This window comes from Centropristis striata, chromosome 1 (assembly GCF_030273125.1).
Source record: "Centropristis striata isolate RG_2023a ecotype Rhode Island chromosome 1, C.striata_1.0, whole genome shotgun sequence".
Lineage (NCBI taxonomy): Eukaryota > Metazoa > Chordata > Actinopteri > Perciformes > Serranidae > Centropristis > Centropristis striata.
In genome coordinates this window covers 19562770-19587887 of record NC_081517.1, presented here as the reverse complement: position 1 = coordinate 19587887, position 25118 = coordinate 19562770, and the positions used below count along the sequence as shown (strand labels likewise).

Sequence of the window (25118 nt, the reverse complement as noted above, 5' to 3'; positions counted from 1 at the left end):
CTTAGCTGGATTGAAAACCTGCAACCACTCGGCTCTTTCACGGGTCAGTGTGACACCCCTGCATTAGTAAAGACATTCCCAACAGAAACCAGGTGGACGAGTGTAGCATGGGCCCAGGAAGAACCCATTACATTTTCATCCAAATCACCGTCTCGTCACTTCACTTTTGTTAAAATTATGAGATAGAGCCTTGGCTGAGGTCTGCCCATTCTAAATGGCCTTCTAGATAACAAATGCTAACATGCTTATACAATTCATATAGGGTGGTGGGGTTAGCCTTAAAGATAGGGTGAGGAGCTCAGACATCCGGAAGGGAGCTCGGAGCAGAGCTACAGCTCCTTTGCATCAAAAGGAGATCTGTTGAGGTGGTTTCGGGCATTTGATCAGAATGCACCTGCGCTCTTCCCATTAGTGGTTTTCTGGGCACATCTAACTGGTAAGAGGCCCTGGGGTACACCTAGAACATTATATATCTCTGACAAGAGCTGGAAAGTGGAGGAGAGGGATGGCTGGAATACTTTGCTTAACCTGCTGTGCCTGCAACCCAGATTGGGATAAGTGGATGAAGATGGATGAATTAATTGATGTTTATGCATATATGCTAAACTACTTAAGATGGTGAACATAATTATACAAATTATACTTCTGGGGGCTACAAGGTGGTTTAGTGGTTAGCACTTTTGCCTCACAGCAAGAGGGTCGCCAGTTCCCCACTCCTCTTCTGTGTGGAGTTTGCATGTTCTCCCCGTGTCAGCGTGGGTTCTCACCGGATACTCCGGCTTCCTCCCACAGTCCAAAAACATGCAGCTTAGGTTTAATTGGTGACTCTAAATTGCCCGTAAGAGTGGTTGTCTTGTCTCTATGTGTCAGCCCTGTAATAGTCTGAGACCTGTACAGGGTGTACCACGTCTCAGGCCAATGTCAGCTGGGATCGGCTCCAGCTGTCGTGGCCCGAGTTCGGATAAGCAGTGAAGGATAATGACTGACTGAATGAATGAACGAATGTTAGCATTGCTGTTGTGAGCATTAGTGTGGACTTTAGGCCTGGTGAAGTAAGAAATGATTTCTGCAAAGGAAAGTGTAATACTTTTGTCAAGGTGTTAAGTATCTGCCTGGATGAGCTCACAAGGTCTGACAATTTTGCATGACAATTATGGAACATTTATGTTAAAAAGAACACATTTCCTACAAAGGAATGCTGGCAAGTATATAAATGTTAAACATAAAAGGTTGACTTTGAATACGCAGTTCACAAAGAATGTGTAAAACATCATCATGATCTATGACTGTCGATGATTGACCTTTGCCTGCTTTTACCACTTTGTTCCTTTCTGTTTAATTCATGAAACTTCTTATGAGATCTCTCGAAGGGCACAGTAGACGCTGGTCTATTCACTTAAGGCTGACCCTGACCATTTGGAGGTTAATTAAATACCTTAAATGAATGGTGAAAAAAACAAATGTCAAAATTATAAAATATAGTAGCTTTTATAAATGATATATATATATGTATATGTATATATAAAACCTGTTTGAATTCCTTGCATTGACACATAAGTGGGGTTCAAGGAAGGTCTACGAGGTAAAGCTGGACCATCCTCTACAGTAAGAACAACTTAGTCCTAAGTCCTCATAGCTTCTGATTGGTTAGTTCAGTGACATGTGAGTTAGGAACAGACTAATAAAGTGTGGGGACAGAAAAGAGCTGCTCGAGAAAGTTACAGTCTCCATCCTGCTTTTACTCCTCATTAATGCCTGGTGCACCCTTCACATCCTAACTGAATTTAAAAACGTGGGAGACCACAGATATTACGAAAGACTCTCAATATTTTAATCGTAAGGGACACACACACGCACGCACGATGATTCAGTCAAGACGTCACACTTGGCCTTGAAACTAAACAGTTTCAGAGTGGTGATTCTATTTTTCCAGAAATGTAACTTTATAAAACAAGGAGGCATTGTCTGTTGTCCTCAGCTGGCTGTATCTGTGTGTGCTATTTTTTTCTATCATAAAATACACAAAAAGAGAGGAAAAGCTGTGGATGAAGTCATGGCTGAGCAGATACAACCAGCATGGTGCTTACATTTTGCAGCACAAGCTGAAAATAAAGTCTTACATATTATTGGTGTCAAACAGGGCAAGCGCAAGCTACAAGCTACTGTGACGGTCAGGATTTCAGTCTATTCAGTTTATCGAACATGTTTCATATTTATGATTTGAAATCAGGCAGACTGATCCATTCATTAACAGTTGGACAAGATTATCACACTACAGGATCACTTAGGCAGACAATCGTTTCAGACCAAACTTGAATTGGGAACATCCCTATGATTGTCGGGAGGGATGAATCAGACCCAAAATGTGCCCAGTTATCCTTTAATGTGGGCCAGCATCAGAGTGAGTCAATTATAGGATATACCGATTGAAAAATGTTCATAAGACATGATCAGATATATGTTATTACTGCTTTCTTATGACTCAGCTATGACACAGTCATGGAAAAAAATGACTAGACCACCCTTTTTCTTCAATTCCTTGTTTATTTTAATGCCTGGTACAACTAAATGTACATTTGTTTGGACAAATATAATGATAACAACAAAACAGCTCATACAAATTTAACTAAACTAACTCAACTCATTATTAACAAAACCATGGAAAATGTCTAGATATCAGCTCTTAAATTACATCCTTATGATATATTTTTGTTGTTATCATTATATTTGTCCACACAAATGTACCTTTAGTTGTACCGAGCATTAAAATGAACAAGAAATTAGAGAAAACAAGGGTGGTCTAATCATTTTTTCCATGACTGTATGTCAAAATGTTTCCAGTAGCAGTTTAACTTTCTGAGTTGAGACTGATCTATATTCATGTCCATCCCTTCTTACATCATTGCTATCTCTGTGATCTTCAAGGCATATGTAGGACTTAGCTGTCGCTTATTACCTCCTCTTCACAAATGTCGACTAAGGGGCTACGGAACTTATGGAGACACACCAAGAACTGCGATAGTAAGAAATGACTGAGCCTTTACTACATTTTCTCTCCATGTGGATAAATGACTGTAATTTTGGTCATTTTGTTGAACAAACAATGAGCTCTTCCTCAGAGCTTTTATCAGTGCAAGCTTTCTCGCTGCCATCACCTTAATATTTCCACTCTATAGTTAAAAGTAAATACATCAATCACTATGTTACAGTATAGGCAGCATCAACATAGTTGAGGCCACAGTAAAGCACATATGTAATTCAAGGATGACATCTTGTAAAGCACAAGACAAATCTCCTGTAAATCTCTGAATTTCATAAAGCTGCTAAAGCATTAATATAATATGTGAGTGTCCATTAGTGTGTGTGATAGAAAGAAGGAGTGAGTATTTAATCACACATCCAGTGTCAAAGTCTGATGTGTTCTAGCTCGGATTGAACAGCTGGAATTCAAAATAAGAGCAAAGGCAAAGAGAATTGAGACAGATGCTTTAGACTTCTCATGCTGCCCAGAGTTCAGAGGCATTAATGCATCATCTGTCTTTCCTCTGTTAATGCTTCCTCTTTAAAGATGGTAATGGTGTGAGTGTAGGTCATGCATAAACAACCGAGTCTGTGTGTGACACTCCAGATGGTATAATTGGATTATCCAGAAGGGTTTCTGCATTTAGAAGCAATGTTTATCAGCTCTGATCACATTCATTCGTATATATCCTCTTAGTGGATGTCCATCTCACTGGACGCATTGTCCGACACCTCAGCGGCCCTGTGCACTCTCTTGGATAAGAGGAAGTGAGGCAGGAGAATGGTTTGAGGCAACGAGAGAAAGAAAAAAAATGGATGAATTAGTGCTGTTACGATAAAGATCCTAATCAGGACAAGAACAAAATGGGAGAGTGCAGAAGCAGCTGGAAGTTCAAACTTTAATAAGGGCTTTTTGTCATCAATATTACAAGCTTCTCCTTCGCTCTCTGTCCCGTTCCCTCACTCTTCGCACATTACTGCATTTTGTCATACTTCTCATTTGGAGCTCGGAGCTTCTGCAGGACATTTTCCCCCGCCTCGCTTTCCCTGTGTGTCAAGTGTAGCACGCGCCTTGGCATCTGCAACGGCTCATGTGCGTGTCCTATCCAGGCGAACATCCAGCAGATGAAAAGCAAAGTGCATGTGGTTATGTATGCAACAAACACTGAGGAGAAGACAAATCCATCTGCTCTGATACACTGACAAGTGATGACTTGTCCGTCTGCCAGTCTTTCATTTAGCAAAGGATCAATGCCATCTACTCTCCAGAGCCTTTAACAACCAACTTTGGACTGTGGACTGGTTTGGACACAGACAATACAGTGGTACATGCAGAAGCAGAAGAGAGGAACAGGAAGGAAGGGGAATAATGACAGACAATGAGCTGAAGAGGATAAGTGAGAAAGATTTTGAATGAAAAGGAGGAGGGAGACGGATTCAGGAGAACAAAAAAACCGAAGATGAACAAAGGGAAAGGAGAATGTAATCTGAGGTGTGTGAATGTGTCATGGCAGCGTTCACAGCTGCTGTTGTTATTGAGAGTCTACTTGGCAGAACCACAACTGGCTCCTGCCTGTGGTCACTCTCTTCAGCCAGACAAAACCTTGTGTCGTGTGTGTCTACTTTATAACACACGGCCACATCTGCTGTATTGTGTGTGAGCGTTGGTTATTTGGTGAGCGTGCGTATTCAGGAGCAATATTATTCAGAGTCCTGCCACACCTCCTCCAGCCCTCTTTCACTCCATCCAGCTCCATCAGTGCTAAGGCATCATAATTACCCCCATTAGTGTTTTCTCCTGGGATAAACATACAAACAAACACACACCAGCATAAAACATCTGCACAGCAATCTATTTACTTTTCCGGCCAAATCACACTCTCCCTTTTACACACGTAGACACGCAGAACAGTTAATTTCATTTTTGCAGTTCACAATGTCCAGTGGAAGGAGACGGGCAGCGAAATACACACACGTCACGTAGACATCTACAGTGCGGATGTGTGAATATAAATTGCTCATTGCAAAGGAAATGGATTCTAAAGAAAAAGGGAAGGTTTGTTGGTCCTCTCCTCGTTAGAATCCATCTAGGTTTCATCCACACCCTGAATCCCGTGTCCCTATCCATGCTCATGGCAACGTACACATCACACACACACACACACTTAGATACACAAATTAGAGTGTGTGGGTGTGTAAACACTATGCCTTTTGACTGTAGAAAGGTTCCAGTTTATTCATTCCCAGTTTGTGTAAAGCAGTGTGACCAAGTCTATTACACAGAGGTGGAACAGGGTCTCTATTTCTCACACATCACAGCATGTTCTTTATAGAAAAAATGGTTTCATGCTTTTTGAAAAACATCAGTAAAATGGTCATGTGGATTCACAAGGAGTATTGTGAATAATGCATCAAATAAGACTGGTAGCTGTGTGTGTGTGTGTGTGTGTCCAAGATGTGTGTCCATGACTGAATTGGTCTCTTACCTGTGTGTCTCGGCGCTGTACTGACCCCTGCCCACTTGATTGACAGCACAAAGCCTGAACTGATAGGTCCTGGCAGGTGTGAGCCCGCCTACTGATACCTCGGACACCACGGGATCGACTTCTGATAGGTAGACCTTCCATGGCGAGTCTAGACAGAGGACATAAAGATTAGAGGCTGATATAATCTGGCTGAGGCAGGACAAACAGAGACACGGGGACACTCGGGGCCCATAAATCAAAAAGAAAAGAAGGGAAGAGTAGATAAAAGAAGCAAGGAGGGAAGGTAGAAAGGAAAGGGGATAAGCTGGAGAGAATTATAAAGAAAGAAAAGTATCACAGGATGCAATAAGGACAAAAGTTTGGAGGGAAGAGGGGGATTAATAAAGACACACAGATGCTTCTGTATATTGTTGCAAGCTTGTTGCCAGCTTATCTCTCAGTCTTTCTCCTGAAGATATCGCAGACAGATGCACTATTATCGTCGCACCAGCCACATGCTTAGCTCTGTAAGTGAGAAGGATGGTGTGTGTGCCATTTAAAGCCAGCCTGGTGAGTGTATTAGAGCCATTGTCTGCCATCAGTATATATTGTATTTATAATGGCCCATTCTCTCTTAAAATAAAATCCAAAACATCAAACATAACAAACACCCAGACACACAGCTGGTAGTCACTGTGCACACAACAGTTTTCACTGTCTGGATTCAGTATTTAAAATCGACCAGACTATCATTATTTTTGAGTATTTTTGCAAATGCTATAAAGCAGCTGTTGAAACAGTGACAGCAGGAAAGTCATATTCCTGTTGTCTTAAAAATGATCAGAATGAAGATCACTTCTAATTCAAACTACAGTATATTAACGATTTGTCCATCAGTCCAGCTGCTTCAATCACACGCCAAGTGTTAACCTCTGCACGTAACGTTGACCAATCCATCCGATTAGCTTACAGCAGGAGCAACAGCGACTCTATAGCCATCTCCCTCCAATCTGTTTCTCCTGTCATTCTATTACTCAATCCCTCTCTCCTCTCTCCCTCTATTTCTCATTTGACAGAGAGCCAGCCTGCTGTTAAAACATCTGTGGTAGAGAGACGGAGGGACAAAGAGAGAGAGAGTTAGAGAGGGGGTAAGGGGAGGAAAATAAGAGCTTATTTATAGGGAACCTGGATGTACATTTACGCAGCAACACCATTCTCCATATGTCTGCCTCTTGTAAATGAGTGTGTGTCAGTGCCTGGTAGACAGCAAGTGAACAGCTGTTTGTCGCTCAGGGACTATAAAGTACACACACACACACACACACACACACACACACACACGTACTGTTCTCTGAGAGCTCCAGTAGGTAGTAGAGAAGTGGGGAGTTCCCATCAAAAGGGCGGAGCCAGGACAGGAGGACGGAGCGGGAGTCAGAGTCATTGAGACGAGCCGTCAGGGAGCGAGGAGAGTGTGGCAGCTCACTGAATACAGAGAAGACAAGAAAGAACCAAAAACATCAGATCCAAGTTTGACACATTTGTCAGAACCAGAGTACTAATTTGATATTTTTGGAAATCCATTTATTCATGGTTCAAGAGTGATGAGGATACAGTCAGTAGCCAGTTAGCTTAGCTTAGCATAAAGACTAGAGATACTGAGTCAGCTCTGTCTGAGGGTAACAGAATCCATTTTACAGGAGGGTTTATTTGCTAGATTATTTCTCTTACTGAGCTCAGCCAAGGAATATTTCATCACCCTTGTTAAGGTATATTTTTTCTCCATGCAAATAAAATATACTGTGGTAATTAATATGCTTTAAAGGTGGTGGTAGACCTATTTTTTTTTTAATCCTCAGACTGGAGTTGGGCATCCCGGTTTTGAAGGTATACAGAGTTTTACCACTAGGATTTGCACTTGACTCAACTCCCAAGTGGAACAAAGTGAGACTGAGAGAGCCCCTGAAACAAAGTGTAGCAATTTCTGTCCACTTGGTGGTAATTATGCACCTCAAAGTAAAAACACAAAAGAAAAAGAAGCACAGTCTAAGGCACAACTTTTTTATCAGCTTCAAATCCAGGATGTTGGCATATTGGGGCCGCTTCTAACTAACTCCAGACTAACTCTACCGCTAACTCTAACTCTTCATGTTGCTGGCCTTGGCTTCGCAGTTATCGCGTTAGTATAGGCCTGGGCCGATAATCAATAAATCAATTAATCGCACGATAAATTAAATGAACTCAATAATTTTGCCGGCCTCGATATATCGACATGCGCATGCGTGTTTGTTTTCCTCGTCTGTTGCCTCCAAGCAGGCTGGATGACAAGAGGGTTCACTCTGTGCTCGATCTCAACACCAGGGCACTTTTGTTCCATAGCAGAATGAGCGGAGTGAACCCTCCTGTCAGTCATCCAGTCTCTTTGTCTTTGTGGGGAAGGCTGGGCCGCTAGCATTGGCTACACACAGAGTGCAGCAGGTGAGCCTCGTGCGGAGCAACGCGAGGAAAAAAGATGATTGCAAAGCCAAATGCCACAGCCCCGGTGTGGGAATATGTTGGTTTCAAACCGAATGAAAAAGGTGAGCCCATCAACACACGGACGAGCCTGTATGCCGAATTTGTTCAAAAGTGGTGGCAACAAAAAAAGCCACCACAACAAACTTGCATGCCCATCTAAAGCAGAACCACCCGACCCAGTTTTCCCAGCTGGGGAAAAAAACTGCACCTGGAGATGCAGAGCCTTCGTCCCGACAGTCAACACTGGTCGACAAAGTAAATATAAACGCTGTGTGCTCACAGAAAGTGGAGTTTGCTACATCGCAAAATAAATGCTGCCCTTTAAAAAAAAAAAAAAAAAAAAAAAAAAAATGTTTGTTTTATTTATTTAGGATATTTAAACATTCTTAAAATTACAATTACAATGGTAAAAAACACTGAGAAATAAAAGTGTATTGTATTTGAAAGGGTGTGCATTATTATGATATATTATCATGTTGACAATAATATCGTTTATCGGCAATAATTTGTGGGACAATATATCGTCCAGCAAAATTTGTTATCGTCCCAGGCCTACGTTAGTAGTGTTAGTAGTGTTGTCATATTGCTTTATTACTAGTTGGATTTAGCGAAGGTATTTGTCTGCTGATTATAACACATTCTATAAAGTTAAAAAGTTATCCACGGAATGCAGGTTTAATTGGTTTGCCTGAAATCAAATAGATTCAAGCTCATAAACCAGTCTGGACCGTCTGTGGCCAGGCGAGCTGTTCCCCCTTGTTCCTTGTCTTTCTGATATGCTAAGCCTAATAGCTGCTGGTGGTAGCTCCGTATTTTCTGTCCCGACATGATACCACTCTCATGTCTGGACATTAAATAGCAATATCCTTATTTAACTCTTGGTAAGAAAGAAAATAAGCATATTTCCCTAGACAAAGGAGTGTGGCTGAATATGTAATTACATATCTATGCATTTGTGTTTCATAAAGAAATCAGTGACAAAGAGCCGAGACTTTTCATTAGACAGATATTTGTTTCCTGTGTTTTGTTTTTCTATTAGGTATGTGTGGTGGAATAGTGTTGTCTCCGACTCCCAGGTTGGTTCCTGGGTCTGGTCCAGGATCAGTTCCAGTGGGTGATATCTTTCAAATATAGCTGTGGTTTGCATATTTTTATTGTGATATTTTATTCTGGACGTGATCTGCACTACAGCAAAGATATCTCACCACATCTATTAAAAAGAAATTCTCCAGACATTTGGCCATCCCCCTGTGGATATTTGTGCATCCCTGCCATGTTAATAACAAAGAAAGCCAAACAGATATATTCATGAAAGCAATAAAGAGTGTCCAGACATTTGATTATACCAATTTTAGAGCATCCATAACTCTTTTCAGAAACTGCCGGATGAGGGTGAAGAAGGAATGGAAAGCAGATCTCAGTGTCGACTTATGTGAAGGCTACAGGTGTGACGATAATGCCAGACCACATAAAGGAACAAAACAAATATATATCAACACTGAAAGCATGAGAAAGGGCATGTTCCCATTTGCCTGAACTAGCTGTATTCCATATTCATAAGTTCATCAATTATTTCTAAACAATCGTGGATGTGTGTCTACTCTGACAAGCTGCCAGCTCTTAATTACACCAAATGATAAAGAGTTAAAAAATGCATTTCAGTTTTTGTTTCTGCCGAATGTGTGTGTTTAATGTTTTAATATTTAAGTGGGTGTGATGTCAGAAAATGAGGCGAACAAAGAGAGAGTGTTAGAGGGGGAGGGAGCCCTCCAATGAGAAGAAGCAAGGACGGCGGTGGATGAGGCGGAGGGAGGGGGGGACGGCGGGGGACGAAGGGGAAATGAGAATGATGTTTTCTTTTCTGAGCTGACATGATCATATTAATTAATGGATGAGCTTTGAGGATGTTAGAGCAACTACCTTCACACAGCCCACACAAAACACGCACACATATATACACACAGCCACAAACTCACGAACACATGGATGGGTCTTGCGGGAGTTGAACCAATAACCTGCTGGTAATTAGTCTGTCTCCTCAGCCGCCAGCGTCTGTTAACCTCCATGACCCATTGATACCGAGCTAACGAGAATGTCAGTCACACACACATACACACACACACACACACACACACACACACACACACACACGCACGTACAGAACTCCCTTCGTTCCCCATTTGTTTTTGCACAGCCATAAACAGAGCTTCACTTCCTCCCTCTGAGTTTGACACGTGTAACCTCTCGTCGCTGTATAATTCACAAGGATGTGGACTCATGTTCTATCTCTCTCCAACCCTGCAATTGTATTAATATATCATAAGTGCCTTTTATAAATATATTATACAGTAACCCATTAATATATAAAGGCTACTACCTGATAGTGTTTTCTCACAGTGGCTGTAATGAGGCTGTGTGGGTCGGGGCGGAGCGTGGGATACACTTGAAATATGTGTGTGGCGTGCTTTAATCTGAGCGTTAGGAATGCCTGCTCATACCAAACACACAATCTAACATGTTTGGAATTTGTTCAACCAAACAACATGAACGCGAAGCACACATACACACTCACACACACACTCTACATCCAAATTCTATCCTGAAAGACTACCACGGCTGTGGTTTCAGTGTATTGCATGTAAAGGGTACCTGATAGCAGATATGACCTTACACTTCTATTACTACTGTCTAATAATAACTCCCACTGACAAGCCACATTCTCCCACCTGACAGTTTTAATGATATAGATGTGAATTTGGTTTAGAGGGTGTCTGACCCCTGACAGGACATGGCTATTTATTTTTGGAAACAAGCAATTATAACATTAAACGGCCGCTGAAATAGGCTGACACCAATGCCTTCTTTAAGTCTAGTTATGTGTTAAATTACCTATGTGCTGCTTCTCCTGAATTATGTTCTTCGCAGTCAATATTTTTTTCTATAAGGCTCAATCATATGTGCAATTTGAATCAGCCAGACTGCTACCTATGGATTGGCTGTTTGTTTTCCTACTTGACAGCAGCACAAGAAGCCAGAGTCATCATTGTGCCTGTTCACAAAGGAGAAAACAATTCATGCTTTGTTGGATCAAACGCCTGTCCTGTATTTTTATTTTATATGCATGTATATAGCATTTAAATAAGTTCAGCTAGATAATTACAAAAATCCTCATCCTCACAATTATTTTGGTCAATATGGAGATCTGATTGAAGTCTTTTTCTTAAGTATAATTCAAATAAAGTAAATAAAACAAGAAATGTAAATAAAAATGAGATGAATCAATGAAATACATTTTATATAAATATAAACACTAATTAAATAAACAAATACACATTTAAATAAACAATAAAAAAGTACAATAAAAAAATAAGAAATATATACACCTAATATATACCTATGTTGTTACGAAAACCTCTTAACATATGTGCAACATTTAAGTAAAACTATATTCAACATATCAGTAACTCAGTGCAAACAGGTGGGACTGTTGGAATGGGGCGCACTGGATTTACAACACACAAGAGCATCATTGTGACACAGAATGTGGCACAATAATCATTTAAACTTGATCATGTTAATTTCATAATTGCTGGAAGCCATAGAAATTGAAAATAAAATTGGATTAATCGCCCCAACCTAATTAAATACAGCAATTTATTTTTTTAAATCAAAGCATTCTCTGAAGATAATACACTCACATGACTTCGAGGCGTGCGGAGCGAGAATCATTGCCAGCCTTTGATGTCACGGTGCAGGTATAATCCCCAATGTCACCTGACCACGTCTGGCCAATAGTGAGGGAGCCCTGGCGCATGGACACACGGCCGCCACTGGTGGGCCGGACCAGCACCCCACCTCGATCCCACTTGAAGCTGCAATAAAGACAGAATAGATGTACTCTGTCTATACTGTATGTATCCACAGACACACAGAAACCATTGGAAAACAGAAAAATAGACAATGTTGTTATGACGATGTTAAAGATGAAATTACAGTACAGAAAAGTGGAAACCATATAGCTTTACTCTCCACCATCAAAGAAGGAAAACTGAGAGGGTTTGGACACCTCACTTGTCATAATCATGAATTGAGCTTGGCTCATACTATATTACATGGCAGAGTACATGGAAAATGAGGAAAAAAGAATCTTGAATATTGCAAGTTGGACAAATATGACACCTCATAATGCGACAAGAATCGATCAGAAATGGAAAGAACTGATGAGAAACATCACAGTGGACCTACAGCCACTTGGCTACGGATTATGATGATGAGACGATGACGATGACTATGAAAATTACTATAAATACATAATTTTAAAAGATACAACAAGGACAGTAGCGAACAATATCTTTAGGATCATTCAGGAGTGAGTTTATTTTATTTATTTAACAAAAGAAACACTGACAGGCATCGAAATTTAAACAAATTTTCAGGACGTCACTAGCCTGGGTGTACCCATGCTGCCTTCCGAGCTCGATTTCGTTTGGAACTGCAAGGCGGCATGGTGTCCATGGCCGATTCTTAGCCCTGCTTTTGGTATCCAATCACAGAACGGGGAGGGACAGCAAGACGATGACGCGTACTATTGGACAGACGGAAGCTTGTAGTTTTGTAGTTTTCTTACAGATCCAACATGGCTGCAGCAGAGGGGAAGCTCTCTTTGGATCTAGCTGTAGACAGTGTTCTAGATAGTTTAGAGCAAGAGTTTATTTTAAAAGAAGAACAACGTTTGGCTTTACACTTCTTTATCACCACCAAAAAGGATGTTTTAGCATTGCTTCCAGCAGGATTTGACAAAAGCCTAATCTACCAACTAGCCCCGTTAGTGGCTAAGCTAATGGGGTTTAGCAAGACCCCGGTCATTGTTGTCGTTCTGTAGCTCTACATACGTCATCTGGTATAATTGATATGATTGGCTAAGAGCTACGTATAAACGCGTATGATAGACATTCGTAGTGCCCAATAAACAGCTCTGGATGGGGCGTTCCCGGTGGCACACCTGGTAGAGCGCGTACCATAGAGGCAATGTCCTCGTAAGCGGGCGGCCCGGGTTCGAATCCGATTTGGAGCCCTTTCCCGCATGTCTTCCCCTCTGTCTCCCCCTTCACTCTGTCCTATCAATAAAGCCCAAAAATGGCAAAAAACAACAAAAAAAAAAACCAACATTCCCTAATAAAAAACGGCTCTGGATGATTGTAAACCACGCCTGCGCTACGGAAAAATCAATAGGTGGTCTCCAGACTAGATCTTATTTGTGATCTGGCTTTCGCCAGGCTAGGACGTCACACTAACATTGGATCAATCAGACTCAATATAACTCACCACTGTTTGTATAAAACAAACTGTATCAACGGATATCAAAAAGAAAAAAGAATGACATCCTAGATGCAATAGGCCTAATAATAACTGTCTCAATTTCTAATGATCAATAATCTGGCTTGCATATATTGCATTGGGGAAAATGCCAGGGGCATCAGCCAATTTTTCCATTTTAAGGGCTCAGACACAGCTGGAGCGTGCAGCACATGCTTTGTGCCACTGAGTATTAAAGCTCATCAGTGTCGACACTCACATTGTTCTCATTATAGATGCCGTTCTTGGCTTGGACGGCCCTTAATTATGCATTTATGTAACCGACATATAAACAAGCTTGTACCTGATATTGACCCTGGGGTCGTGTGTGGCATTACAGTCCAGTATAGCAGTGGTTCCTTTGATAACTCGCTGGTCTGATGGCGGCACAGAAATGACTGTACGACCTGCGAAACACAGAGCGAAATGCAGAGAAGAGAAAAATACAGAGAGAAGAGGAAGAGGAGGAGGAGGGGCAGTGACACAGGTGGCATCAATTAAACGCTGAAATTATATTTGTTTATTATTCTTATTATGTCATGTTAATGTTATATTAACATAACAAACAGTCTTATTAAAACATGTACATTTACATGTATGGTGCTCCAGAATAATGAGGAATGAATTAGTCAACAGATTAGTTTCTCTCTCTCTCTCTCTCTCTCTCTCTCTCTCTCTCTCTCACACACACACATACACACACACACACACACACACACACACAGAGTTATAATGTGAAAAACAGTGTGATGTAATTGGTGCTTTTCTCGTCTCTGGTGTTTCACGTTTTATAACTGTGAAAAAAAGTGAAAAATGGATGCAGTGAAGAGGGCATCTGTTATGTCAGCACCTCAGCCCTGGTGCATTTTAACCATAGACCAGGCCTCCAATAGATGAGTTTAGCTTTTATATACCACAGCACTCAACAGAGGGCTGTGGTTAATCTAATACAACAGTATTTAATCTGAAGCTGCCAAGATATATCTAAAAAAATTCAGCCAATCGATAAGTTTACCAGTTAATCAATCATCCTCTAACCCTGGCCAATCAGATGATTACTTCACCATTACACCTTCCCACTGCATCGATAACCAATCACGCTGCTGTTCAGAAGCGCAAGCTAATGCAATTTGACATCTGCGGATAAATTAGTGTTCCATGTCTGTTTTAGTCTGTTTAGCAAATGTATATTGAGCAGTTTAGTGTATTTTTGTTTGTATGTGAAGTGCTTGTGTATTTGTGTCTTACTCCAGACGGTGAGCGAAGAGGTGGCGTTGATGCTTCCCTCGGAGTTGGAGGCGATGCATGTGTATTCTCCTGAGTCCTGGGAGCTGATTGGCTGAATCAGCAAACCACCTGACTGCAACAGTGTGAACCCAGGAACCTGGACGGAGCCGCTAGCTAAGACCTGAGATCCTGCAGAGAGAGAAAATAATGAAATAGCCTTGAGGTGAACCACAGTAATTAAGTCATTAAGCACATTTTTAATTACAAACACGTCATGTCAGCCTGTCTGTGTCTTTGTGTATTGCAGAGTGTGTGTTCCGTTACCTTTCCTCCATGTGATGGCAGGTTTCGGAGCTCCGCTCGTCTGGCACATAAACATGGCCGTGTTCCCGTCAGTTACTGTTTGGTCAGATGGTGGGAATGTAAATGTGGGGGCAACACCTGAAACACAGGGAGAGAGTGTGAGAGGACCGATAGACGGCTGGTGAGAGGAGATTGGTGGAATAGGAGTGGAGCTTAATGGCAAAGATAAAACAGAAGAATGGAAAAAGAAAGCATGACAGTGTTGATCTAAACACAAATGCCTCCTCTTTGATCAATGGAGGCTTTATTCATTAGCGAGAGCTACGTGTGTGTGCATTAATGTGGAAGGTAGTGGTGTGGAAGCTCCATGGGGACTTTTAATTATAACGCTCACTAAACCGAGCGTAACTCTACTGAGACAAATATAACCGTACATGCAGACGTCTGTGGCTGACACGCACTGCCTACTATCAAGTCAAGGCAGCGTTCGACTGACTATCACTTTAATTTAAAAAAGAAAACAGTCTTCTGTTTCAGGTGGGCTCTGGTTGGCTCGTCCTATTGCCAAAACACAAAAGAAATATTGAGGACATGGTTCTATTTTCCAGCTCAAACAGAACTCAAACTCACTTTGTAGCGCAGAGCAGCACACAAGGTGTTTGATCCTTTAATCAAAGTTAATGACTGTTGCATGTATGGTAAGGCCACATGTAGAGGATAAAGTGGGAAGGAAAGAGCAATACAACTGAACTGATTAGTTCATTAATTGGTTAGTTAACAGACTCTTCAACAATTTGGGTAGCGAGCCGCAAAAAAGTTCATAAATCCTGCCCCATTCATGTTAGCAGATAGGAAATGAGCCAAACTACAACAACAAAGAAGTTTTCCCAAAGATGATTTCTGTCATATTAGGTAGTTCTAATCACACTAAAGTTTGTTCGAAAGTAAATTCTACTTATTTGATACTATGAAACGTGGGTGTAACTCGTGATTGACAGCTGTGATTGACTCGTGATTGATCAGGCAAGTAATCTCCATACAGAGGCTCTACACTGATCACTATGATGCATACTGTGGCTGCAAATACACAATATGATGGAACTGGTAACCTGGATATTTTGGCTTCACTTTTGTACAGTGGAAGGAAATAGTCATCCATCTTTACACCCGTCATGGGTAATACAAAGACAAACAAATAAAGAGATGAAGTGGAGTGTAGATACTAATAGACAAGATAAGGCAGTCCGTGGGCTGAAGTTAAAGAATTGGGCTTGTAACTGGAGGGTTGCTGGCTCAAATCTAAGAGCAGGAGCAGCTAGGAGCAGTGGGCAGCAGTAATCTGCTGGCCACTGCTCCTAGCATGGTGTGTTCACTGGTTTGTAAAGGATGGGTTAAATGCAGAGGTCAAATTCACTGCTTGCTGTTTCAGTGTGTGCAAAATTGAATCTTAATCCTAGAAAGCAGAAGAAAATAGTGGCATCAAGACGAGGTGAATAAGAAAAAAAAAAGTTTCTTTTATTGTGTGTATAAACGTGTTTTATTATGTGAGTGTGCCTGACAAACTCACTAGAGACAAGGAGTTGTGCGTGTGCCTGAGTCTCTCCAGCAGCATTGCGAGCGAAGCACTGGAATATTCCTCCGTCTCCTGGCTGCACCCGGCGCACCGTCAGCCCGGCCGCTGCGTTCACCTTGTAGCGAGGGTTGGCCAGTTTGGAGAGAGGCACCGTGTCTTTATACCACTCTATCCTGGGCTGGGGCACGCCTGCATGTGTGCATGTACAAAGAGAGCGCACACACAACAGGGAGAAAATGTTCAATTTCCTTAATAACAAGCCAGCTGACCTCACCGCTGAGCAAACTGCTCCAACTCCCACTAAAACAGCCACACACACTCTTTTCACCAATCTGTCTTCTCTGTTATCCACTCTCGCTCTATAAATATGCATGTGGGCATAATGACTGCTAATAATATATTGATTGGGGGGTGTGGGTGGTAGGCTAAGGGTGGCAGAAGGGGCCAAAAAACATTCTGAATAAAAGATGTAGGCAAAAGCTGCACACCAAATATCTACAGTATCAGCTCCCACCTGTCTGAAGGACATGCCAGATGTGACAGGCAGGGGGCTCATGCAATTACTCTGTCTCCACACCAGAGTGTGTGTGTGTGTGTGTGTGTGTGTGTGTGTGTTTCAGTCTGTGTGTGTGTTTGAGGCAAAGAGAGATGAATTCCACACTTTTGCTCAATCTGTTGGTGTCAAGCTTTCACAGACATGCGTGAAGTATTTTTCACCCCCTCCTTGTCTCGCTCACTCTGTCACTCTGCACTCTATCTGTCTTTTCCTCCTTCCCTCGTTCCTCCTCTCAACCTCCATCCCTCTCTTCATACCCTCAGGCCTCTGCTATTTAATTACACTTCCACTGTATCAGATTACTGGGAGGAACACACTCGCTCAGTGTGTGTGTGTGTGTGTGTGTAAGAGAGAGGGACAGAAAGAGAGAGGAGTATGTTGCAGTTTTTAAAGCCGTGTCCACCTTAGCTCATATAAATGTTTTCATGTAATCCATTTAAAAACCAAAGTGACGAACAAGTGCAGGCTCGGTCTCAGCGTGTTAATATTCTCATACTGCCACAAGCACACCGTCACTCTTCTACACACACACACACACACACACACACACACACACACACACACACACACATACTGAATGACACCAAACCTCAGCATAATGTGAGGTTGACAGAGTCACCTTGACCAGCCCAGGCACTAACAGACAGGCTCTATCAAATGTACAAATACAAACCAAACAAACAGCATTCAGAGATAACATTTTCATGTGAGGATTCATTACAATCAGTTCACTTTCTGACCCATGTGGTTGCAAACACCAGCAGAGTTAGAGCCTCAGTACGCTTCAAAGTGCTTGTCAGATCGTTTAATACCCCACTGAATCAAACCATTGAGTCTGGCCTCTCTTTGTCAAACTAATTTTAAGCAAACTTTTTGAAATGCTGCAAAAAGTAATGTGAATTAGGGGCGTTTCCATCAACTGGTTTGAAGTGAATAAACTTGGCTCAGCAGAGCATAGCTTTTTTGTTATTTACAGACGGCTGAAATCCACCAGTAGAAGAAACAGAGATTGGAAATAGGAAACAAAACAAGTCACCTTGGCCGTCTAACTTATCTACAAGAGAAAAATGGAGATGTCTTCAGGAATTTGTTTCAAAGGGCTAATTTTAATTGTGTCATGTCAGGTAGCATTGGCCATGTTTTCGTGCTCTCCAGAGATGAAGACTAATTAATGATAAATTAATAAGATGCCGACAGCAGAAACAGCTGATAAGTTATGTGAATAAGTGTTCAATACATTAGAACTTATTCTGCAAAGGTGGTGATATATCCCGCTATTGTTTTCCACAAAGACAAAAATCACTTCAAGCAAGTATAAAAACTTTTTTTTTCTTTTTCACAGTTGAAGAAGTGTTTCCAAACAGCATTTCTAATGTGATACTTCAAAATGTGCATAAAAACATGACTGCAGGCTTTTCAAGTGAGATCATTTCCCCATGGGGTAGCACTTTTGTCTTCAGATGTAATTTGACCACATGCCGTACAACCTAGTTTCAAGCTCGGTTTAAGCTTTTAAGCTTGTTCGTTAAAATCTAAAAGAATACTCACATCTATATTTGTACATTGAAATCGTTATTCATTGCTGTAATCATTCCTCCTCTGTGCACTGGCTGTGAAGAGTTCCCTTGCTAATGCAATTTCAGTATTTGAGAAAGGGGACAAAATATACAGTCGAGTCCTAGCTCTGCACAAAAATGCATTTAAAAGTTCAGCCAAAGCTAATTTGGGCCTTCAGCAATCGGAATTTGTCAAATTAAGTTGGTATCCTCCAAAATGATGGTGTTTTACACCTTACTGTATGAGTTACTATCCATCCACCACAGCACAGCTTTGCAAGATACTCTTACACTTGACATGACTAACTCAGCTGCTGAGCCCTTATATCGGCTTCAGCTGGATGCATTTTTACACTGCACGAGTACTACGGCTCTTGTCTCTCATTTCCTACATACTTGAAATTGTGTAAACCCATCTTTTAGGCATGTTAGTAGTCACACAGACACGCAGTGTACCTGTAGCCAGGCAGGGAATATCTACATTCCTGTCGAGGTCAGCCACAATCTTCCTCTTAGGTTGAGCAGTCAGAGATGGAGGCTCTGCAGAGGAAAAATGTAGAACGTTAACAAAATGGTTTTAAATATGCAACACATTGTGAATGAACATATGGATTAAATTACATCTTAAACTGAACAACAAGAACTAAGAAGCACCCTCAGCACCCAGCTAGCAACATGATTGAACTACTAATAATAAGCCTTCAGAAAAGGCTTTAAAAGATTTTGAAATAAGAATTGTGAGTTTGCCCTCTGAAAGTATTTATTCTTTAATAGAGAAAAGACTGCAGAATAAAAATGGATCTCCCTCTTGGCCCTTCTTGAGTGCCATTTCAAGGCAGGATTTCAGTCTATATGCCCCATGAAATGATTTCTACACAGAGAAAAACACATTCTTTAAGTTTCCCAAGGGAAACAATCCCCTTTTTAAACTACTTCATTTCGCTGCCAATAACTGCTCCCTCTAAACATCTTCACCAGTGTCGCTCTAAATGCTGACAGCAGCTGCAAAACAAAGCTCCCCTCGATTTGAATGTGAATATTATGCCTTTTGGTGTATTACTGTAATGCTCCGTGTTGTGAAAAATGTACCTGCTCCTGCATACGCTCCATTTATTCCAAAAACATTTGTTAATATTTAGTGTGGAGATATTGACACAGCAGGCCCAGGGAGGGGGAGAGCGAGACAGACTGGCTAATTCATTTTCAGTCTGGCACCTCTCGAAAAGTGGCTCCACACAGTAGCAGCACCTGTTCACTGAAAAATTACTTTGAGGAAAATGAAATGTCCAGTGTATGCACTAAATAATGAATGTGTATAGTGGTTGTCACAAAGATATAAGTCTTCACAAATGCGTAGAAGGCTTTTTAATAGAAGTTTCATTTCATTTCTTTCTTTCTCAGGCTCCATACTTGTTTAATAATAACATAAAATAGTAATGTTTTGACACCATGTTGTCATTTTAATGCTGTAGAACTTAAGAAGGAGAAAAAACGTCTCTTGCGCTATTTCTCCTTCGCTGCTTCACACAGCGGATGGGTAAACTGAGGTGGCAAAAAAAAGGCAGACTGCAAGTTTGATCATGCTGTGTGTGTGTGTGTGTGTGTGTGGACAGCTACACAGTACTCTCCCTTGTTGCTGCTACATTTATTCTTCTTGACTTTAAAGTTCTTTACTACTTTGTGGTAACTTTTAAACCCACACATGTGCCGCATCGCCTATCTTTATTGTGCACGGTGGAATTCTGCACGATTTTTGACAAGGAAACGAGGGAGGCGTGCAGTGAACGGAAGAACGGGAAAACAAGAGATGAATAACAGCCATGTGGCGTGACACCGATAACACGGATGCATTAATCGCCTTCAGTCAGGTGAGTGCAAGGACCTAGATGCACAAATCCAACAAAACATTTTTTTTTGGAGTGTTTGGGTGGTTGGGCTTAGAGCTTTGAGCTTCTGTGGATTCCCTGCTGCCTGCCTGCAAAACAAAGATGGAGAGCAACAACAGATATATTGTTGTTTGCACCAGCAGTCGTCTGTACAGTATATAGCACGGGCACCAAGTGTCATACATATTCCGATTAGTGGATCTGTGCAGAAAAGAAATAAAATTGAATAATGAATACCTCTGAGGCTGTCTCATTCTTTCACACAGACACATACACTATTCTGTTTAGGAATCCCTTTCATTGCATCAAGGTCTGTTGAGCCCATAGCAAAAAAAGAGGATCAGTACCAATGTATTCATCAGTCTCTCTGATACATATGAATGCATGCAGACTTTGTCCCTGCCAGGCAGGCCTTAACAGTCCTGTTGGTCTAATGAAGGAAGATAACGCAGAGAGAGACACACAGAGGGAGGCAAAAGACAGAGAAAAGAGGGTACAAAAATTGGTGGTAGGTAGTGAGCGGGGAAACAGAAAGAGAATGAGTGGGATATAAATATTCAGGCAGGTCTTTTCTGACTAGTGAGTATTCTGTAGGCGTGGGTAGTTTGCTCTCTCTGCGTTAGGTGCTCCCTCGCTCCGACAATCACAGCAGATCAAAAAGACGCTGACGAACTGGGGGAGAAAAGTTTCGCTTCATCAATCACACGCTCCCTGCCTGCGTGTGTGTTGTTTTCTATTTACGCACACATATCGAGGACAGGAGTGGATTGTGACGAGAGCGCTCCCGTTTGAGTGCTTTCAGTGTTCTCTTATTGATTGGCGACTCCAGGGAACAAAACTAATTTAGCTGCGGGGCAAACAGGCATGTGTGTCTGCTGGGGCCACATTGTGATTGTGTGTACAGAACACACATGCATGTATTTGTGAGCTCACATGGGGGGAATTAGTGTGTGCACGAATGTAGCAGCTGTTTGTGACTACAATGGGCAGTTTATTGGTGAGTGTGGACAACGGATTCAGCTCGAGTAGTTCTGTAGTTGACAGTAACCGCCCGGGGTGTTCACAGTCATGCTTCCAGGAGAAAAGTGGGAATAAATGGAGGAATAAACAGAATGAAACACAGCCTGGGGGAAAAAATGTACAAGACAAGACGAGAGTGAGGTTAAAATAGAAATTAATGGTACATGTTTAAGGCATTAGGCTTGATGGGTCAGGCCTACCCAGGATAATCATGTTAGGCAGTGTGTTTGCGTGTGTGTGTGTGTGTGTGTGTGTGTGTGTGTGTGTGTGACTTTTCTTTTTTTCCTTACCCATTACAGTGAGGTGTGCCCTTGCCTCCACAGGTTTGGCAGTGCTGTTGCTAAGCAACGCTTCACAAACATATAATCCTGTGTCAGAAGAGGTGGGGGCAGGAATAATGAGCCGACGCCCACTGGCCAGACGACGCCCCTCACGTTTCCATGATACCACAAGGCTGTCAATCGGTCTGAGAGGAGAGGAGAGGAGAGGAGAGGAGAGGAGAGGAGAGGAGAGGAGAGAAAGAAAAGAATAGTATGAGCAGTAGTAGGGTGAATGGAAGAAAAAGGAAAAGAGTGACAGAAGGCAATTACAACATATTAAATCCATCAGTTTATGTGTCAATGAGGCAGGAAATGAATGATGACAGTCTGTATATCAGAGCAGTCAGCTCTACTCAGCATGAAGGAGCTCCAGTCAGTTACTCTGGCTGTTGGAAAAAGGAAATGGGTTTTCATGTATAGTGAAATTTTTGTTTTGGATAAACAACATCAAAGCATCATTCTTTTGTGTGTGTGTGTATTTGTGTAAGACAGCATTAATAAAGCATTGTATCTATTCATGAAAGTGCAGCTCCGTGCTTTGGTGCATTTTCATGCAACATTTCAGTTCTTATAAGCAATCTGCGTTAAAATGTGCAACTGATTTTCTGGGACAGCAGCTAATCATGTAATCAGCAGCTGGAACTGCCTTCCAGATGCATTTTGATCAGGGTGTCTTAAAAAATGTAGTTTAATTGTGGGGGTTTGTCAAGTTCATAGTAAGCTCTGAAACAAATCCAAAATGTAGAGATGCAAATAGAAACACTTGGTGATAAAATCACATTACTTCACATATTAAAACATTGTGAGGGCTGAAATTTAAAAAACGAGAAAAATGATTTTGGTGTCACTTTTTGGTTAGAGGGGTTTGTAAAACCAATATAGTAGCAGTCATTAAACAAACAGAAATTAATCAGTTAGAATGACATAATAAATGAAAAATAAAGGCTTGGTGTGAAATAAGACTCACTGTGACATTGAATTCACCAAATTACATTAGCTTAAAAATCCTGAATATTGCATTCTTCTGATTTATTTTTATTACATTTTTAATTTCTAAGTAGTTCTTTGGTTTCATACCTATAATGAAAAATATATATACCTATGTGTGAATTGCCGTATATATATATATATATATATATATATATATATATATATATACACACACAGCACCCAGCAATTCACACACAGGTATGGTGCATTCAATAGCTTTGGAACGGCTTGGGTGCATTCAAGAGCGTGGGACATATGAAAACTTACGGATAAACAAGTTATTAATGAATAGAACTTTGTTCAATAAACAAGTTAGCAAAACATTAACAGCGTGGGCTTTCTAACAACAACAAATCTCACAGTTTGTTTATTTTGGGTCTTGCATACCTACAAAAACACCCAGGACTACACCAGCAGATCGGAGGATATGAAAAAATATATCATGATCATTTTTTCTGCCATATCGCCCAGCCCTAAGTCTTAGCCTGGATATCAGGTATCCAGACATCTGCAGGCTGCACCACAACCCCAGAAACATTTACTCGAGGCTGTATAGACAGTTGGAAGTCACATAATACTCAAGTTTTTCAAGGTGGGTAACTCGGATGAACATTCAACCAAGTCCACTTAATATGCAGTCCAACTGTAGCTAATATAATCAGACAGAAAATGTTTTTTTTAATTCTCTCTGGATACAGTTGAGAGTGTCTCTTGCAGATGATACACCTCGAGGTATTGATAAAGCTGGATGCAAAAGTAATTAAACTTACAGCTGGGTTGACATGTCAAAAATGTAATATGCTAACTCAGTGGGTCCTGTCCACAACAAAATAATCCAAACCATACCAAAAGACAGAAAAGTTAATTTTAAAGCCTTAATATTAGACCAACTGGCACAGCTTGTTTTCAATCAAACTCCTAATTATTTTAGCACTCCACCAGGACTGCATTGGTGCATATGACTGATTAATGGTTAATGGATGTGGATAGCAGATGCTTTTAGTTTTCAGCACCGCACTTGATTTCACTGATCACGCTCTCCTTTCTCCCAAACTTCAATGGAATAGTTTCTCTCTTTCAGTTGTTCCCTGGGTGCAGAATTATTTCTCTAGAGAGAGTATCTTTCAGTGGATTCTCTGATATCAGAAATAGTCCCTGTGGAGTGGGTTGTTTCTGGCAGAAGAAATGCTGGATACTCAGAGCTAATTTGTCTGCAGTTGTAATACCAGCAGAGTGGGCTGCAAAGACCCAATTACATGATGTTAAATGAAAAAAAAAACCCTGGTCCGAGCATATTTCTCATTATTTGTATGATTGGAATGGATCCTGCTGTTGCTAGGATTTCTTTACACCTTTCCTGTCTAAATTTAGTTTAGTGTCGGGTCTGCATAGGGTGGATTTACAAGGCTTATTAGGTTGTTTTTAGGTACAAGTGATAGATGAGACTCGTCATCAGCGGATCACACAGTTTTTTTCTTTTCCAAAATGAGTTAGCTATCATTAGTTCTGGTCTTGTTTCTTAAATAAATTAGGCAAAGTCAGCAATATTACACTAGATCCTTTACACTCTATCTCCATCTTTGAGGTATAGTTAATACCAGCCAGTGTCACCAAGAGAGATTCTCATGTTGGTGCTTTTGCCTGTAAATGCATTGAGTTCGAGTGGAAAAGCCTAAATCCATGTCTACTACATCCTGGATTAATAATTGAATGACTCTTCTGTTGTTAAAAAATGTTAAATCATTTTTCAGAGGGTGGCAACCAGCCTTATGCTTTTGGGTACTGAAAATGAAACTATGGTGACCTTTTGTAGTCACCTTATATTTTGAGTAGTTAATATACTATGCAGTTATACATCTGCTAAATAGTGAAAATGTGACATAAAATACTAAAAGATTTACACTACCTATAAGTAGGTATCACAGTGAACTTATCAAGGCAGCTCAAGACTTCACAAACATACTTTTTGTATAAAACTGGTTTATAATAAAAAGTATAAATATAGCAAAAACATATTTTACACAATTGTCGGTATAAGAATTGGTCAAGTGCTGCTGAGAAACATGTAATGGGACTCTCACAGTTCAAAGCAGCACGACTAAATAACACAATCCAACAAAAACCTTGAATAAATACTCCTCAGATCTGAATAAAAATCTACACAGCATGTTGAGCAGGTAATGCAACAACTCAGGATAGCAGTGCTTTCAAGTGGTCAACCCAACCTTAGCCAGAGTTTTCTTTTCAATCACTGTTTTTTTCCAAACTGCCCCTGAAATTATTTTTCCGTCCTCTGGCAACGGAATATGCAAACTCTTCGATCTGGCCAATC

General features: G+C 41.0%; 1 protein-coding gene across 1 annotated transcript in view; it reads right to left on the bottom strand.

The window, feature by feature from the left end:
- Positions 1-25118, bottom strand: part of LOC131972160 (protein sidekick-1-like) — a 115897-nt gene that overhangs the window by 13994 nt on the left and 76785 nt on the right. Inside the window, exons 7-15 of the mRNA XM_059333943.1 lie at positions 21767-21942; positions 19027-19110; positions 16453-16647; positions 14907-15023; positions 14604-14771; positions 13660-13762; positions 11699-11872; positions 6832-6968; positions 5508-5655 (exon numbers count right to left, since the gene is read on the bottom strand). Coding sequence (XP_059189926.1) covers positions 5508-5655; positions 6832-6968; positions 11699-11872; positions 13660-13762; positions 14604-14771; positions 14907-15023; positions 16453-16647; positions 19027-19110; positions 21767-21942 — 1302 coding nt within the window. The remainder of the gene's footprint in view (positions 1-5507; positions 5656-6831; positions 6969-11698; positions 11873-13659; positions 13763-14603; positions 14772-14906; positions 15024-16452; positions 16648-19026; positions 19111-21766; positions 21943-25118) is intronic.